The sequence below is a fragment of the Homarus americanus genome, unplaced genomic scaffold (assembly GCF_018991925.1).
Source record: "Homarus americanus isolate GMGI-L3 unplaced genomic scaffold, GMGI_Hamer_2.0 scaffold21314, whole genome shotgun sequence".
NCBI classification, from domain to species: Eukaryota; Metazoa; Arthropoda; class Malacostraca; order Decapoda; family Nephropidae; genus Homarus; species Homarus americanus.
In genome coordinates this window covers 1289345-1302583 of record NW_024720811.1, presented here as the reverse complement: position 1 = coordinate 1302583, position 13239 = coordinate 1289345, and the positions used below count along the sequence as shown (strand labels likewise).

General features: G+C 48.4%; 1 protein-coding gene across 1 annotated transcript in view; it reads left to right on the top strand.

Annotated features, from left to right (window-relative positions):
• The window catches only part of LOC121861207 (chaoptin-like), a 63241-nt gene that overhangs the window by 44074 nt on the left and 5928 nt on the right, over positions 1-13239 (top strand). Inside the window, exons 5-7 of the mRNA XM_042358830.1 lie at positions 6602-6772; positions 9704-9888; positions 11000-13027. Of these exons, the coding sequence (XP_042214764.1) occupies positions 6602-6772; positions 9704-9888; positions 11000-13027 (2384 nt within the window). The remainder of the gene's footprint in view (positions 1-6601; positions 6773-9703; positions 9889-10999; positions 13028-13239) is intronic.

The following is a 13239-nucleotide window of genomic DNA, read 5'->3' as shown; positions in this document are numbered from 1 at the left end:
GACAGACAGACAGACAGACAGACAGGGAACAGACAGACAGACAGACGGAGACAGACAGACAGACAGACAGACAGACAGACAGAAAAGACAGACAGACAGACAGACAGGAACAAGGGTCTGTCTCCTCAGAGACAATTGATGGTGCACTGCGGCTCAGTTTCTGGTGTGTTAAGTCTGTGTTACAGTCCACTGTTTAGGCCCCGCCCGCCCGCCCGCCCGCCCAGCCCCACCCACCACACACCCACCCCACCCCACCACCCACCGCCCCACCCCACCCCACCCACCCCACCCCAGCCCGCCCCACCTCACCCCAGCCCCGCCCCGGTGTGTTAAGTTTGTGTTGCAGTCATCACCCAGTCAACAGTCATACACACAGTCACAAACAGGTGATGACAGGTGTGTGAGAGGCAGACATCTGTGTTAACTTTCCTCAGAGGTGCATTAGTGTGTGTGTGTGTGTGTGTGCGTGTGTGTGTGTGTGTGTGGATATTTGTACACATCAGAGACACTTTTATACATATATATTTAAACATACATACTTACATACATACATACATAGCCAAAAAATATTAACCCTCAACTCCATTACAGCATAAAGTGGGCCGCTTGTCCATGTGCAACAAATTCACAGGTACAGACAAATTTTTTACCAGACAATTATTTTTCGATACATTTTTCACGTTAGAGCCGACCATTGTATGAGTTACCCACAGCAAGGAAAACGGGGGTGACTGTGGGTAGACTGAAGTAAAGTGGATAAAGACAGAAAATGTAAAGAAAACGAGAAGAGTCTTACTTTTTCTTTGCCTATTTATTTTGTTTTCTTGTTCTTCTTCTTATTCCTTCCTACCTCCTCTTTTTCTTTCTCCCTCTATTCTTCTCTTCCTCCTCCTCCTCCTCCTCCTCCTCTCCTTCCACCTCACCTCGCCCTCTCCTCCAATACACATTTATCTCCCTGTTAATTATCAATAAATCTTTTTTTAAAACACCACAGACCCAAACCATGCCTTCAAACTCCTTCTCTATAATCACCATCATTATTGGGACTAATTATACACCTCCTCCCCCTCCTCCTACAAATACTATGCCTATAATTTCTCTATTGATGCTTCAAATGCCGGGAGAGGGGCTTCATTTTGGGGGTGGGGGTGGTGTGGGTAGGGTAGGGTAGAGAGAGAGAGAGAGAGAGAGAGAGAGAGAGAGCATCTTGTCCCCGCTCTCCCTTCGCCTCCCTTCCTCCCATTTCTTCCCTCCCCTCCCCTTTCTTTCCTTCCCACCCTTCCCCTTCCCTTTGATCGTGAGCACTTAACTCATACACCTTCCCCTCACTTTTCCCCTTTCCCATATATCTCCTTTACCCCTATCCCACCCTTCCCCCCTCCCGTTACACCCTCTCCCTTCCACCTTACCCCTTCCCCTACCCTTCACCCCTCCTCATTCCACCCCTTCCCCCCCTCACCCCCTCACTCCCCCCCTCCCCCATGTTAATATAGCAATATGTTAAGAGAGGAGGCGGGGGGCATATTACTTACTCCTGTGATGTTTTATCCTACGTTCAGGTAAGACTCGCCTCACCTGTGTGTGTAGGGGAGACTGAAACAAGGCCATGTGTAGTTTCACCTGTAATCAACAAACTTAATAACAATACCTTATGTCATAATATTAGTGAAGTATTCATTATATTTACAACAGAGTGAGATAGTCGGAAGAGAAACTCGTACTTAAAGTGTATAACGCTGGGTGGATCAACGCCATCTAGCGGCTGGTGTTGACACTGCACGCTAGCGTAAACATTGGTCAAATGAGCGACTGTGGACGAAGGAGGCGAGAGTCTGCTCACCCGCTAACACAAAGGCTCCGGGGTCCTCTGCCTGCTGCTGTCCCTCGAGAAATAGATCTACCTCTCGTGAAATAGATCTACCTCTCGTGAAATAGATCTATCTTACGCGAAATAGATCTACCTTTTGAGAAATACATCTACCTTTCGCGAAATAGATTTATCTTACGCGAAATAGATCTCTCTCGCGAAATAGATCTACCTTTCGCGAAATAGATTTATCTTACGCGAAATAGATCTCATACACTAAATAGATCTATCATTCGCGAAATAGAATTACTGTAGCTGTCAGATTGTTTTATTTTTTTTATAACTGTATCTAACTTTCGCGGCGTCAACCTACATTTGACGAGATATGTTTAATTTTCGCGTGATAGTGACCCCCCTCTCTCTCTCTCTCTCTCTCTCTCTCTCTCTCTCTCTCTCTCTCTCACTTGGTAACGTCAAAATAGACTTTATAATAACCCGGGTGTATGAATGTTGAGAGCGCGAAATAGACCGGGTATAGGTGGGCAATTACCTGGTCTTTGATAAAGCAGATTCCTTAATTAGAGTCAACCTGTATATTTTGGCCTCGAGTCATGTGTAAAATAGTGTGTGTGTGTGTGTGTGTGTGTGTGTGCGTGTGCGTTCGTTCGTATATATGATAGTGTTGGCGTGCTTACATACATACATACATACATACATACATACCTCTGTCTGTGTGTCTGTCTGTCTATCTTTACGTCTCTTCATTTTCAACACACACACACACACACACACACACGCAAATAGACAGACAGACATAAAGACAGACAGACAAACAGACTGTAAACGCCCCCCTCCTCCCCCCGTTAGAGTGGTCGTCAAGAGTGGCAGGTCGTTTAACTTTTCCCTCACAACCAATAACGACTTGCCAGGTCCTTCTTAACGACCCAACTACCCAGGGACCATCACTACTCCACCAGCCTCTAATTTTTGTTCAGCGAAAGACCAGACTAAAATGAGACTGTGACCTGTGTGACCCCTGACCTGTGACTCCTGACCTGTGTGACCCCTGACCTGTGACTCCTACCTGTGTGACCCCTGACCTGTGACTCCTGACCTGTGTGACCCCTGACCTGTGACTCCTGACTTGTGTGACCCCTGACCTGTGTGAACTATGACTCCTGATCTGTGTGACCTGTATGACCTCTGACCTGTGACTCCTGACCTGTGTGACCAACTACAACAACCACGTCATCAACCACAACAACCACGTCACCAACCACAACAACCACATCACCAACCACAACAACCACGTCACCAACCACAACCACATCACCAACCACAACCACGTCACCAACCACAACCACGTCAACCAACCACAACAAATCTGACGTCACCAACCACAAACCACGTCACCAACCAATAAACAACCACGTCACCAACCACAACAACCACGTCAACAGCACAACAACCACGTCACCAACCAACAACCACGTCACCAACCACAAACAACCACGTCACAACCACCACAACCACGTCACCAACCACAACCACGTCAACAACCACAACCACGTCACCAACCACAACAACCACGTCACCAACCACAACAACCACATCACCAATCCACAACAACCACGTCACCAACCACAACAACCACCAACCACAACAACAACCACGTCACCAACCACAACAACCACGTCACCAACCACACAACAAACTAATGTCACCAACCACAACCACGTCAACAACTACAACAACCACGTCATCAACCACAACAACCACGTCACCAACCACAACAACCACATCACCAACCACAACAACCACGTCACCAACCACAACCACATCACCAACCACAACCACGTCACCAACCACAACCACGTCAACCAACCATTACTCAACCCCGGGCAAAAATATAATCAAAATATATATCCACATTGAAGTAGCCATAATACCCAAGGTCCGGTTCACATAAGAGAGAAAATGTTTTTAATGCTAATAAAACCGGATTATGTAAAATATATTTGCTCCCCTCGTGTGCTTGTGAGTCGAATATGTTTAACTCAGAACCTACTTGGCTTAAAATTTAAATCATAATTAAAGTGTGTTGAAACTCTCTCTTTTTTTTTCTAGAGTGTGTTGGGGAAGAGTTTGTGTTTGTGAGTTTGTTTTTTCTGTGTTTTTGTGTTTTTTTTTCTTCATATATTTAGATGATTTTTAAGTGTGTGTGTGTGTGTGTGTGTGTGTGTGTGTGTGTGTGTGTGTGTGTGTGTGTGTGTGTGTGTGTGTGATGAAAAGATTTGTGTTGGTGAGCAAGAGAGAGAGAGAGAGAGAGAGAGAGAGAGAGAGAGAGAGAGAGAGAGAGAGAGAGAAGGAAGGAAGGAAGGTAGATGAACGCACATGTAGCCACCGACGCATCGCTTCATCGATCTACTGACGCATAGACGCATTGGTCCTTTAATGCATAGACTTACTGCTGCATCATTAACACATCGACGCACTGAAACATGAACGCCCTGACGCATGGACGCATTAACGTATGGCTGCACTTAAACATGAACACACTGACGCATGGACGAACTGACGCATGGACGCACTAACGCATGAACGCACTGACGCATGGGGTACATTATCCTGCACGCGTCAGCAACGTTACAAAAGACTTTAAGAGGAGAATGAAAGCGTTTTTCGGATGAGTGGAAGGGAGACTTAGTAAGGGAGAGTGGGAGGAGAGGGAGAAAGGGGAGAGGAGGAGGGTGAGTGGGAGGAGGAGAGGAAGAAAAGGGAGAGGAGGAGGGGTGAGGGGAGGGAGAGGAAGAAAAGGGAGAGGAGGAGGGAGAGGGGAGGAGGAGAGGGAAGAAAGGAGAGGAGGAGGGAGAGGGAGGAGTGAGAGGGAAGAAAGGGGAGAGGAAGAGGGGAGAGGAGGAGGAGAGGAAGCAGGCGGAGAGGAGGAGGGGGAGGGGAGGAGGAGAGGAAGAAAGGGGAGAGGGGAGGAGGGAGGGAGAAGGAGAGGAAGAAAGGGAGAGGAGGAGGGAGAGGGAGGAGGAGAGGGAAGCAAAGGGAGAGGAGGAGGGAGAGTGGGAGGAGGAGAGGAAGAAAAGGAAGAGGAGGAGGGAGAGTGGGAGGAGGAGAGAAAGGGGAGAGGAGGGGTGAGGGAGGAGGAGAGGGAAGAAGGAGAGGGAGGAGGGGTGAGGGAGGAGGAGAGGAAGAAAAGGGAGAGGAGGGGAGGGAGAGGGGGAGGAGGAGAAAAGGGAGAGGAGGAGGGTGAGGGGAGGAGGAGAGGGAAGAAAGGGGAGGGGAGGAGGGTGAGGGGAGGAGGGAAGAAAGGGAGAGGAGGAGGGGTGAGGAGGAGGAGAGAGAAGAAAGGGGAGAGGAGGAGGGTGAGGGAGGAGGAGAGGAGGAGGGAGAGTGGGAGGAGGAGAGGAGGAGGGAGAGTGGGAGTAAATGATGGAAAGAGAGAGAATGTGTGAAGGAAGAGTGAGTGAGGGAGTATGAGAGGGATTGAGGGAGGGAGATAGACGAAGAGAATGAGAGAGAGACAGACAGATAGACAGACGGACAGACAGACAAATAGACAGACAGACAAATAGACAGACAGACATATTAACAGACAGACAGACAGACACACACACACACACACAAAGAAAACTATAAAAAACGTGAATTATGGAAGAAGAAAGAGAGGGAAGGAGGGGAATAATGACAGGAAGGAAGGAAGGAAGGAAGGGTAAGAGGAGGGTGAGACTGACCGGAAGAGGGAGAATGGAAGAGAGCTTGACAAGGAAGTATGGGAGAGTGAAGAGCAAGGAGAGGGGAGAGGGGGAGGTGAGAGGGAGAGGAGAGAGAGAGAGAGAGAGAGAGAGAGAGAGAGAGAGAGAGAGAGAGAGAGAGAGAGAGAGACTGGTGAGGGGAGGAAAGGCAGAAAGGCAAGAAGCGAGGAGGAGGACAAGCTGCCTCCAAATGAAGCAAGGAGCAAAATGAGCACGGAAGAAGAGAGAGAAAGGAGGAGAGAGAGGAGGAGAGAGAGGAGGAGAGAGAGGAGGAGAGAAAGAGGAGAGAGAGGAGAGAGAGGAGGGGAGAGAAAGGAGGAGTAGGGGCGTGAGGAGAGAGGGTGAGGAGAGAGGAGGGGAGGAGAGAGAGGAGAGGAGAGAAAGAGGAGAAAAAAGGAGGAGAGAGGGTGAGGAGAGAGAGGAGAGGAGAGAAAGTGAGGAGAAAAAAGTGAGGAGAGAGGGTGGAGGGAGAGAGAGGAGGAGAGAGAGGAGAAGAGAAAGGGAGGAGGAGGAGGGAGAGAAAGTAGGAGGAGAGAGGAGAGAGAAAGTGAGAGGAGAGAGTGAGGAGAGAAAGTGAGAGTAAAGAGAGTGAGGAAAGTGAGAAGCGAGAGACGAGGGAAAAATGCGCCTGTAGTATAAGAGGGACAAGTGAGCGTTAAGCCACTAAGCCACTACCATAAGCCAATTTTAAGCCACCACTAACCCCTCACTAAGCCACTATTAACCTCTCACTAAGCCACCATAAGCCAATATTAAACCACCACTAAGCCACCACTAACCCCTCACTAAGCCACTCTAACCTCCTCACTCAGTTTCACCATAAGTCAATATTAAGCCAATTTTAAGCCACCACTAACCCCTCACTAAGCCACTATTAACCTCTCACTAAGCCACCATAAGCCAATATTAAACCACCACTAAGCCACCACTAACCCCTCACTAAGCCACTCTAACTAAGACACCATAAGCCAATATCAAGCCACCACTAACCCGTCATTACGCCAGCACTAAGCCAGCACCTCTCCTTCAGGTATGTGGAGGCTAGAGGTACGCCACAACGAGCTACTGGACGTCCCCGAGAAGGCCTTCTACGGGTTAGAGCGGTCACTGGCAGAGCTTGACCTGCAGTACAACGACCTCACCCGCCTGCCTAGAGACGCCCTCGGCAAGCTGCGCAAACTCAAGTCTCTAGACCTCACAGGTAAGACTCTTGGCCTCATTAGTAAGACTTAATCACACAGGTAAGACTCTTGGCCTCATTAGTAAGACTTAATCACACAGGTAAGACTCTCGGCCTCATTAGTAAGACTTAATCACACAGGTAAGACTCTTGGCCTCATTAGTAAGACTTAATCACACAGGTAAGACTCTCGGCCTCATTAGTAAGACTTAATCACACAGGTAAGACTCTCGGCCTCATTAGTAAGACTTAATCACACAGGTAAGACTCGAACACACCATAAGTAAGAGGATTGTGGGTAGTTGGGGGTGAGGGGAGGGGAGGGAGGTGGTAGGAGGACAGGAAGGGAGGGAGGAAGAAGGGAGAGGAGTGAGAGATGCCTTCTACCTACCTCCCTCCCTCCCCTACCTACCTCCCCTACCTCCCTCCCCTCCCTCCCCTACCTACCTACCTCCCTACCCACCTACCTACCTACCTACCTACCTACCTACCTACCTACCTACCTACCTACCTACCTACCTACCTACCTCCCTACCTCCCTACCTACCTACCTACCCACCCACCTACCTACCTGACAAAGAAGAGGAGGAAGGTAAGGTAGAAGAAACTTACCACCAGAGGAAGGGGGGGGGGGTAAAATAGGCAGCCCCCCCCCTTACAGCAGGCTCCCCACAGTGGCTGACGGATTACTGTCCACATCTACCTCGGCATGTCGGTCACTGGGGATTGTGTCCAGAGAGAATTTTGTCCAGTTAGATTTTGTCCATTGACTATAAGACAATGTTCAGGTAATTCCCTCGCTGTAACCTAACCTGACCTAACCTAACGCAACCTAATCTAACCTGACCTAACCTAACCCAACCTAATCTAACCTACCATAACCTATCCTAACCTAATCTAACCTGACCTAACCTAACCCAACCTAACCTAACCTAACCCATACACTCGGCCAGGGCGCCACAGGAATCACCATAGCAACTAAATAAAAATCACTTCTCATTAAATAAAAGTCTATCTTGGAGAGGGAAGTGGGGAGAGAGGGAGTGAGAGAGAGGCAGAGGAAAGGGGATAGAGAGAGGGGAGAGAGGGAAGGAGGGAAGGAGGGAGGGAAGGAGGGAGGGAAGGAGGGAGGGAAGGAGGGAGGGAAGGATTTGTCCATAATCTAGAACCATAAATAAATCCGAATCATTTAACCCAACTTGAACCTTCCCTCCCCCTCCTCCTTCTTCTTCCCCCTTCCCCTTTTCCCCCTTCCTCTCCCTTCCCTCTCCCCAACCCTAACCCCCCCTCCTCCTTTCTACCACCCCTTCTCCTCCCTCTCCCCTCCCCTCCCCTCCCCGGAACCCTTACTGATAAGTGAAGGTTGACCGGATAGGTTGGCGCCAGAGGGGGAGGGGGGGGAGGGGGGGGTGGATGAAGAGGGTGAGGGGGGGGTGGATGAGATGAGGGGGGAGGGTTGAGGTGGATGGGGAGGGTGAGGGGGAGGGTGGTGGATGAGTTAGAGGTGAAGTGAATGATGTGGGTGATTGTGGAGTGAGAGATGGATGAACATGAAAGTGGATGAGGTGGGTGATGGATGAGGGTTAAAGGGAAGGTTATCACTCATTATTTAATCTTTACTTCATTAACTAGTATTCCTTTATCTCCAAATTTATCAAGATTTGCTCTCCTCTAATTTATTCATGGCGGCATTACTGGAAGAACTAGCTCTACGGTCCTGTTATTACCGAAGTTCGTGAGAGAGAGAGAGAGACAGAGAGAGAGAGAGAGAGAGAGAGAGAGAGAGAGAGAGAGAGAGAGAGTTAAGATATTCTCCAGGGGAACATTTAGGTCAGAGTGAGTCAGACGCACCGGAAAATAGTCGCTTACGAACAAAAATCCGATTCCGTTGACGTCAGCAGAGGATGATGGCAGACCTGTAGGATGATGGCAGACCTGTAGGATGATGGCAGACCTGTAGGATGATGGCAGACCTGTAGGATGATGGCAGACCTGTAGGATGATGGCAGACCTGTAGGATGATGGCAGACCTTTGGGATGATGGCAGACCTGTAGGATGATGGCAGACCTGTAGGATGATGGCAGACCTGATGGCAGACCTGTATGATGGCAGACCTGTAGGATGATGGCAGACCAGAGACCTGTAGGATGATGGCAGACCTTTGATGGCAGACCTGATGGGCAGACCTGTAGGATGATGGCAGACCTGTAGGATGATGGCAGACCTCAGACAGGATGACTCATGCAGACCTCTGATGCAGACCTCCCTGTAGGATGATGGCAGACCTGTAGGATGATGTCAGACCTGTAGGATGATGGCCCTTCTGATGGGTTGACTCCAAACTGTCTGAACACGTCATGCTCCTTCGTGATTGGTTGACTTGTCTGTGACGTCATGCATTGTCTCCTTTCGTGATTGGTTGATTTTATTGACGAGCCTATCAGTGAAGAGAATTGATTGTATGTACGACGACGTGTGTTATACTCTCTCTCATTTACCTGTTACCATAACTTAAGCCAAACCTCAACAAACTTTCTAATTGTTCTTCAAGGGGAAGGAGTCACCTGCCATTACTGGGGTCATATGGAGTCATCTCTGGGGGTTACGTGTGGTCATATCTGGGGGTCATGTCTGGAGTATTTCAAGATAAATGCAGAAAGTGACAAAAATAAAAAAAACATCTGTTCAAATCTATCTCTCTATCTATCTATCTAGGTGATAACTATGTGCGCAGGTAATAACTACGTACACAGATAATAACTACGTACACAGGTAATAACTATGTACACAGGTGATAACTACGTGGACCGATGATAATTACGTGGACCGATGATAACTACGTGCACTGTCCTTCTTATGGGTACCTAACCACGCCCTAGCCTTTAACAGGTAATTAACTACATCTTTCCCCCTTCCTTCAGGTATAATTAACCACACCTCGTCCTCCACAGGTAACTACATCTCGGACCTGACACTTGAGGATTTCGAGGGGTACGAGGACTCTCTACAGACACTGGTACTGGCGGAGAACTCCCTCACCACACTGACTGAGGGAATCTTCACCTCCCTTCAGAACCTCAGGACAATAAACCTTCACGGGAACAACATTATACATATCGACCCAAAGGCTTTCCAGGTGAGTGAAGTAATTCCAGTGGGTTTTGGTTCCAGTGGGTTTTGGTTCCAGTAGGTCTAGGTTCCAGTAGGTCTAGGTTCCAGTAGGTTTAGGTTCCAGTAGATCTTGGTTCCAGTGGGTCTTGGTTCCAGTAGGTCTTGGTTCCAGTAGGTCTAGGTTCCAGTAGATCTTGGTTCCAGTAGGTCTAGGTTCCAGTAGATCTTGGTTCCAGTAGGTTTTGATTCCAGTAATTCTTGGTTGATTCCAGTAGCTCTTGGCTCCAGTAATTCTTAGGTATTCCAGGAAGTACGAGGTATCTCGAGTACTTCGTTGATTTCTAGAAGAGTATAAGATATTTCCAGTAATTTGTGTTCTTTCCAGGAAAACTTATAATAGTTCCAGTAGCTTTTGGGGTTCCATGGAGTGGCTCTTAATAGTTCCAGAAGATGAAGTGAGACCTTAAAGAATACAAGTCCCTGAGTATGTAGATCCAGGTTATTAAACAAGAAGGGCTGAGCAATTTCCAGATCTTCCAGTTGGTAAATATAGACTAGTGTTAAAGCCAGCTGAGAGCCTTCCAGGTCATGGTGGTGAGCTGGCCATGAAGGTTCCCACCAGCTGTCGGTCTTTGATGGTTAACACAAAGGTGGTGTTAGCCAGAGGTCCCACCCAGGCACTGAGGATTTACTAGTGTGTATATTGAGATCATGAAGCCTTCGTTCCCTTTACTCTCTCTCTCTCTCTCTCTCTCTCTCTCTCTCTCTCTCTCTCTCTCTCTCTCTCTCTCATCAGCGGTATCGATAAACTGAACACAAAAGGAAATCTAAGAATAATTTACGAGAGAAATCTACATATAACTGAATTGATGAGGAGTTTATGTTGTCTTAGTTGAGTCTCTTAAAACAGTCTTCAAAGGGTTAAAACGTAGTCGTCAGAGGGTTAAATCATCATCGTCAAAGGGTTAAGTTGAAGTTGTTATTGTATCTCTATTTAGGTTAGGTTAGGTCAAGTCACAGTAGGTCATGGTATTTGTTGTTTGTTTCTTATAGACATCATTCCATTGTTCATGTTATGTGTTGTATCTGAACATTGTTGTCACCATAAGTCATGTTACCTGGTGATTGTGTTACAGGGGTCGTCCAGTCACCTGGCCCATGTCAACCTGGGCAACAACCTCCTCACCTCCATCCCCTTCGAGTCCATGTCTGCCGTCCGTAACCTGCAGACCCTCAATCTGGCCAGGAACCGCATCACTCTCCCCTTCGAGGTTCTCTTCACCGGTTCGCTCTCCATGGACACGCTGGTTCTTGACTTCAACCAGATCGAGACTCTTCCTCCATACTCCTTCCAGAATTTTGGGGCTGTTAACAGGACCTCCCTAAGAGGGAATCCTCTCACTCACATCAGCGACGATGCCTTCAAGGATGCTAAGATTAAGGAGTTGTATCTACACGACTCTGATCTCTGGAGTATATCTGACAACGCCTTCCGTGGCTTAGACTCCACCCTGGAGACTCTCGATCTGAGCTACAACAACCTGTCTGTCATCCCTCCTAAGGCCTTTGACAAGCTCAACACCCTCCGCTCCCTCTCCCTCAGCAACAACAAGATGTCCCTTGACCCGTCAGAAGCTTTCAACGGGTTCCGCTACACCCTTACTTACCTCAACCTGTTGGGGGACAACATGGGGACTATCCCGATGGACAAGCTGAAGGAGATGAGAAATGTACGGACTCTGGGTCTCAGTACTCTTCCAGACAAGTCCCTCTCAAAGGAAGACTTCGATGGCTTCGGTCCCGCCGTTGAGAAACTTTACCTAATGAAGAACGGCATCACAGGTATCTCAGCTAAAGCCTTTGAGCACGTCCCCGGCATTAAGATCCTTGACCTCTCCAACAACAGAATTGGCTCCTTTGATAACGAGGCCTTCGTCAATATTGGCGGAGGACTGGAAGAGCTGCGCTTCAGTTCTGGCTTGTCGATGAGTCAGCTGCCGCCTCAGCCCATGCAGTACCTGGTCAACCTCCGCGAACTGGACCTCAGCAACAACGCCCTCACGCAGGTCAGCGGCGAGTGCTTCCGCTACATGAGAAGCCTCAGAAAACTCAACATTCAGGACAACAAGATTAGCTCCCTCAGTCGTAACCATTTCCAGGGTAATTATCACCCCTTCCTTGAGTCCATCCAACTCTCTTTCAACTCCATCAAGAAAATCGAGCCCCAAACTTTCCACGATTACAGGAACCTGAAGTATCTTTATCTTGATGATAATCAGATCAACAAGATTCAAAGATCCGGATTCTCGAACCTTGAGAACCTTGAACACCTTGATCTTGAGGGTAATAACATCAGAAGTCTAGATTACGAAGCTTTCCAGAATATGCCTAAACTGCGCTACCTCGACCTGTCCTTCAACGAGATGGACAACCTAAACCTGGATGCCTTCGACCAGTTGGGGACACTGTCGACCCTCACCATCGACGCCAGCCACAACCGCATCCCCTTCCTCAAGCTGAACGGCTCCTTGTGGAACTCTTACTCCAGTATAAAGATGATCGACTTTAGTCACAACAACATCAGCTGGATCTCACGTGATTACTTCGCGTCAGTGAGGTCCTCCATCGTGCACCTCTGGTTCCACCACAACAATCTGAGGAACATCAGCAAAAGCATTTTCTCCAACTTCCCTCACCTTCAACTCCTTGACTTCGCTCACAACAACATTAGGGAGATTGACCACGAGGCTTTCCGCGAGACTCGACGTCTGCAGTACATCGACTTCAGCCACAACAACTTGGCTGACCTTCCCACAAATCTCTTCGAAAACCATCAACGTCTTCGCCACTTCGACGTCTCCTTCAACGAACTGCGAGGCATCCCTGAAGGCCTCTTTAAGTCGGCACCTCTGGAGATCTTCAAAGCTCGCCATAACCGCTTCACCAAGTTCCCCGACGCCAGTCTCCAGCGGTGTGCAGAGTCCCTCCGCTTCATCGACTTGGCCTACAACGAGATGTCATCCCTCTCAAGCTCCACAATGGGACGCTTAGACAACCTGGTGTCTTTCGATGTCTCTCACAACCATCTCAAGAGTATTGAGGCTCGAGCCTTCCTTGGTACTTGGCACCTCACAGTTCTAGATATCTCTCACAACCCCGTCAAGGTGAGTCCTGCTTCTTGCTGTCTTGTCCTGATCCAGTCTTATATACAGGTAACAAACACACTCGCGATTACATTCTGACTTAGTTTTCCTTACAATCTATAGACACATAAACTCCTCCCAGCCCGAGGGCATTTCTTCATGTTGTCGCCTCAAGAATCAATTTATATAACATACACTGTACATGATAAACTCAATACACGTACCCCGAGTAA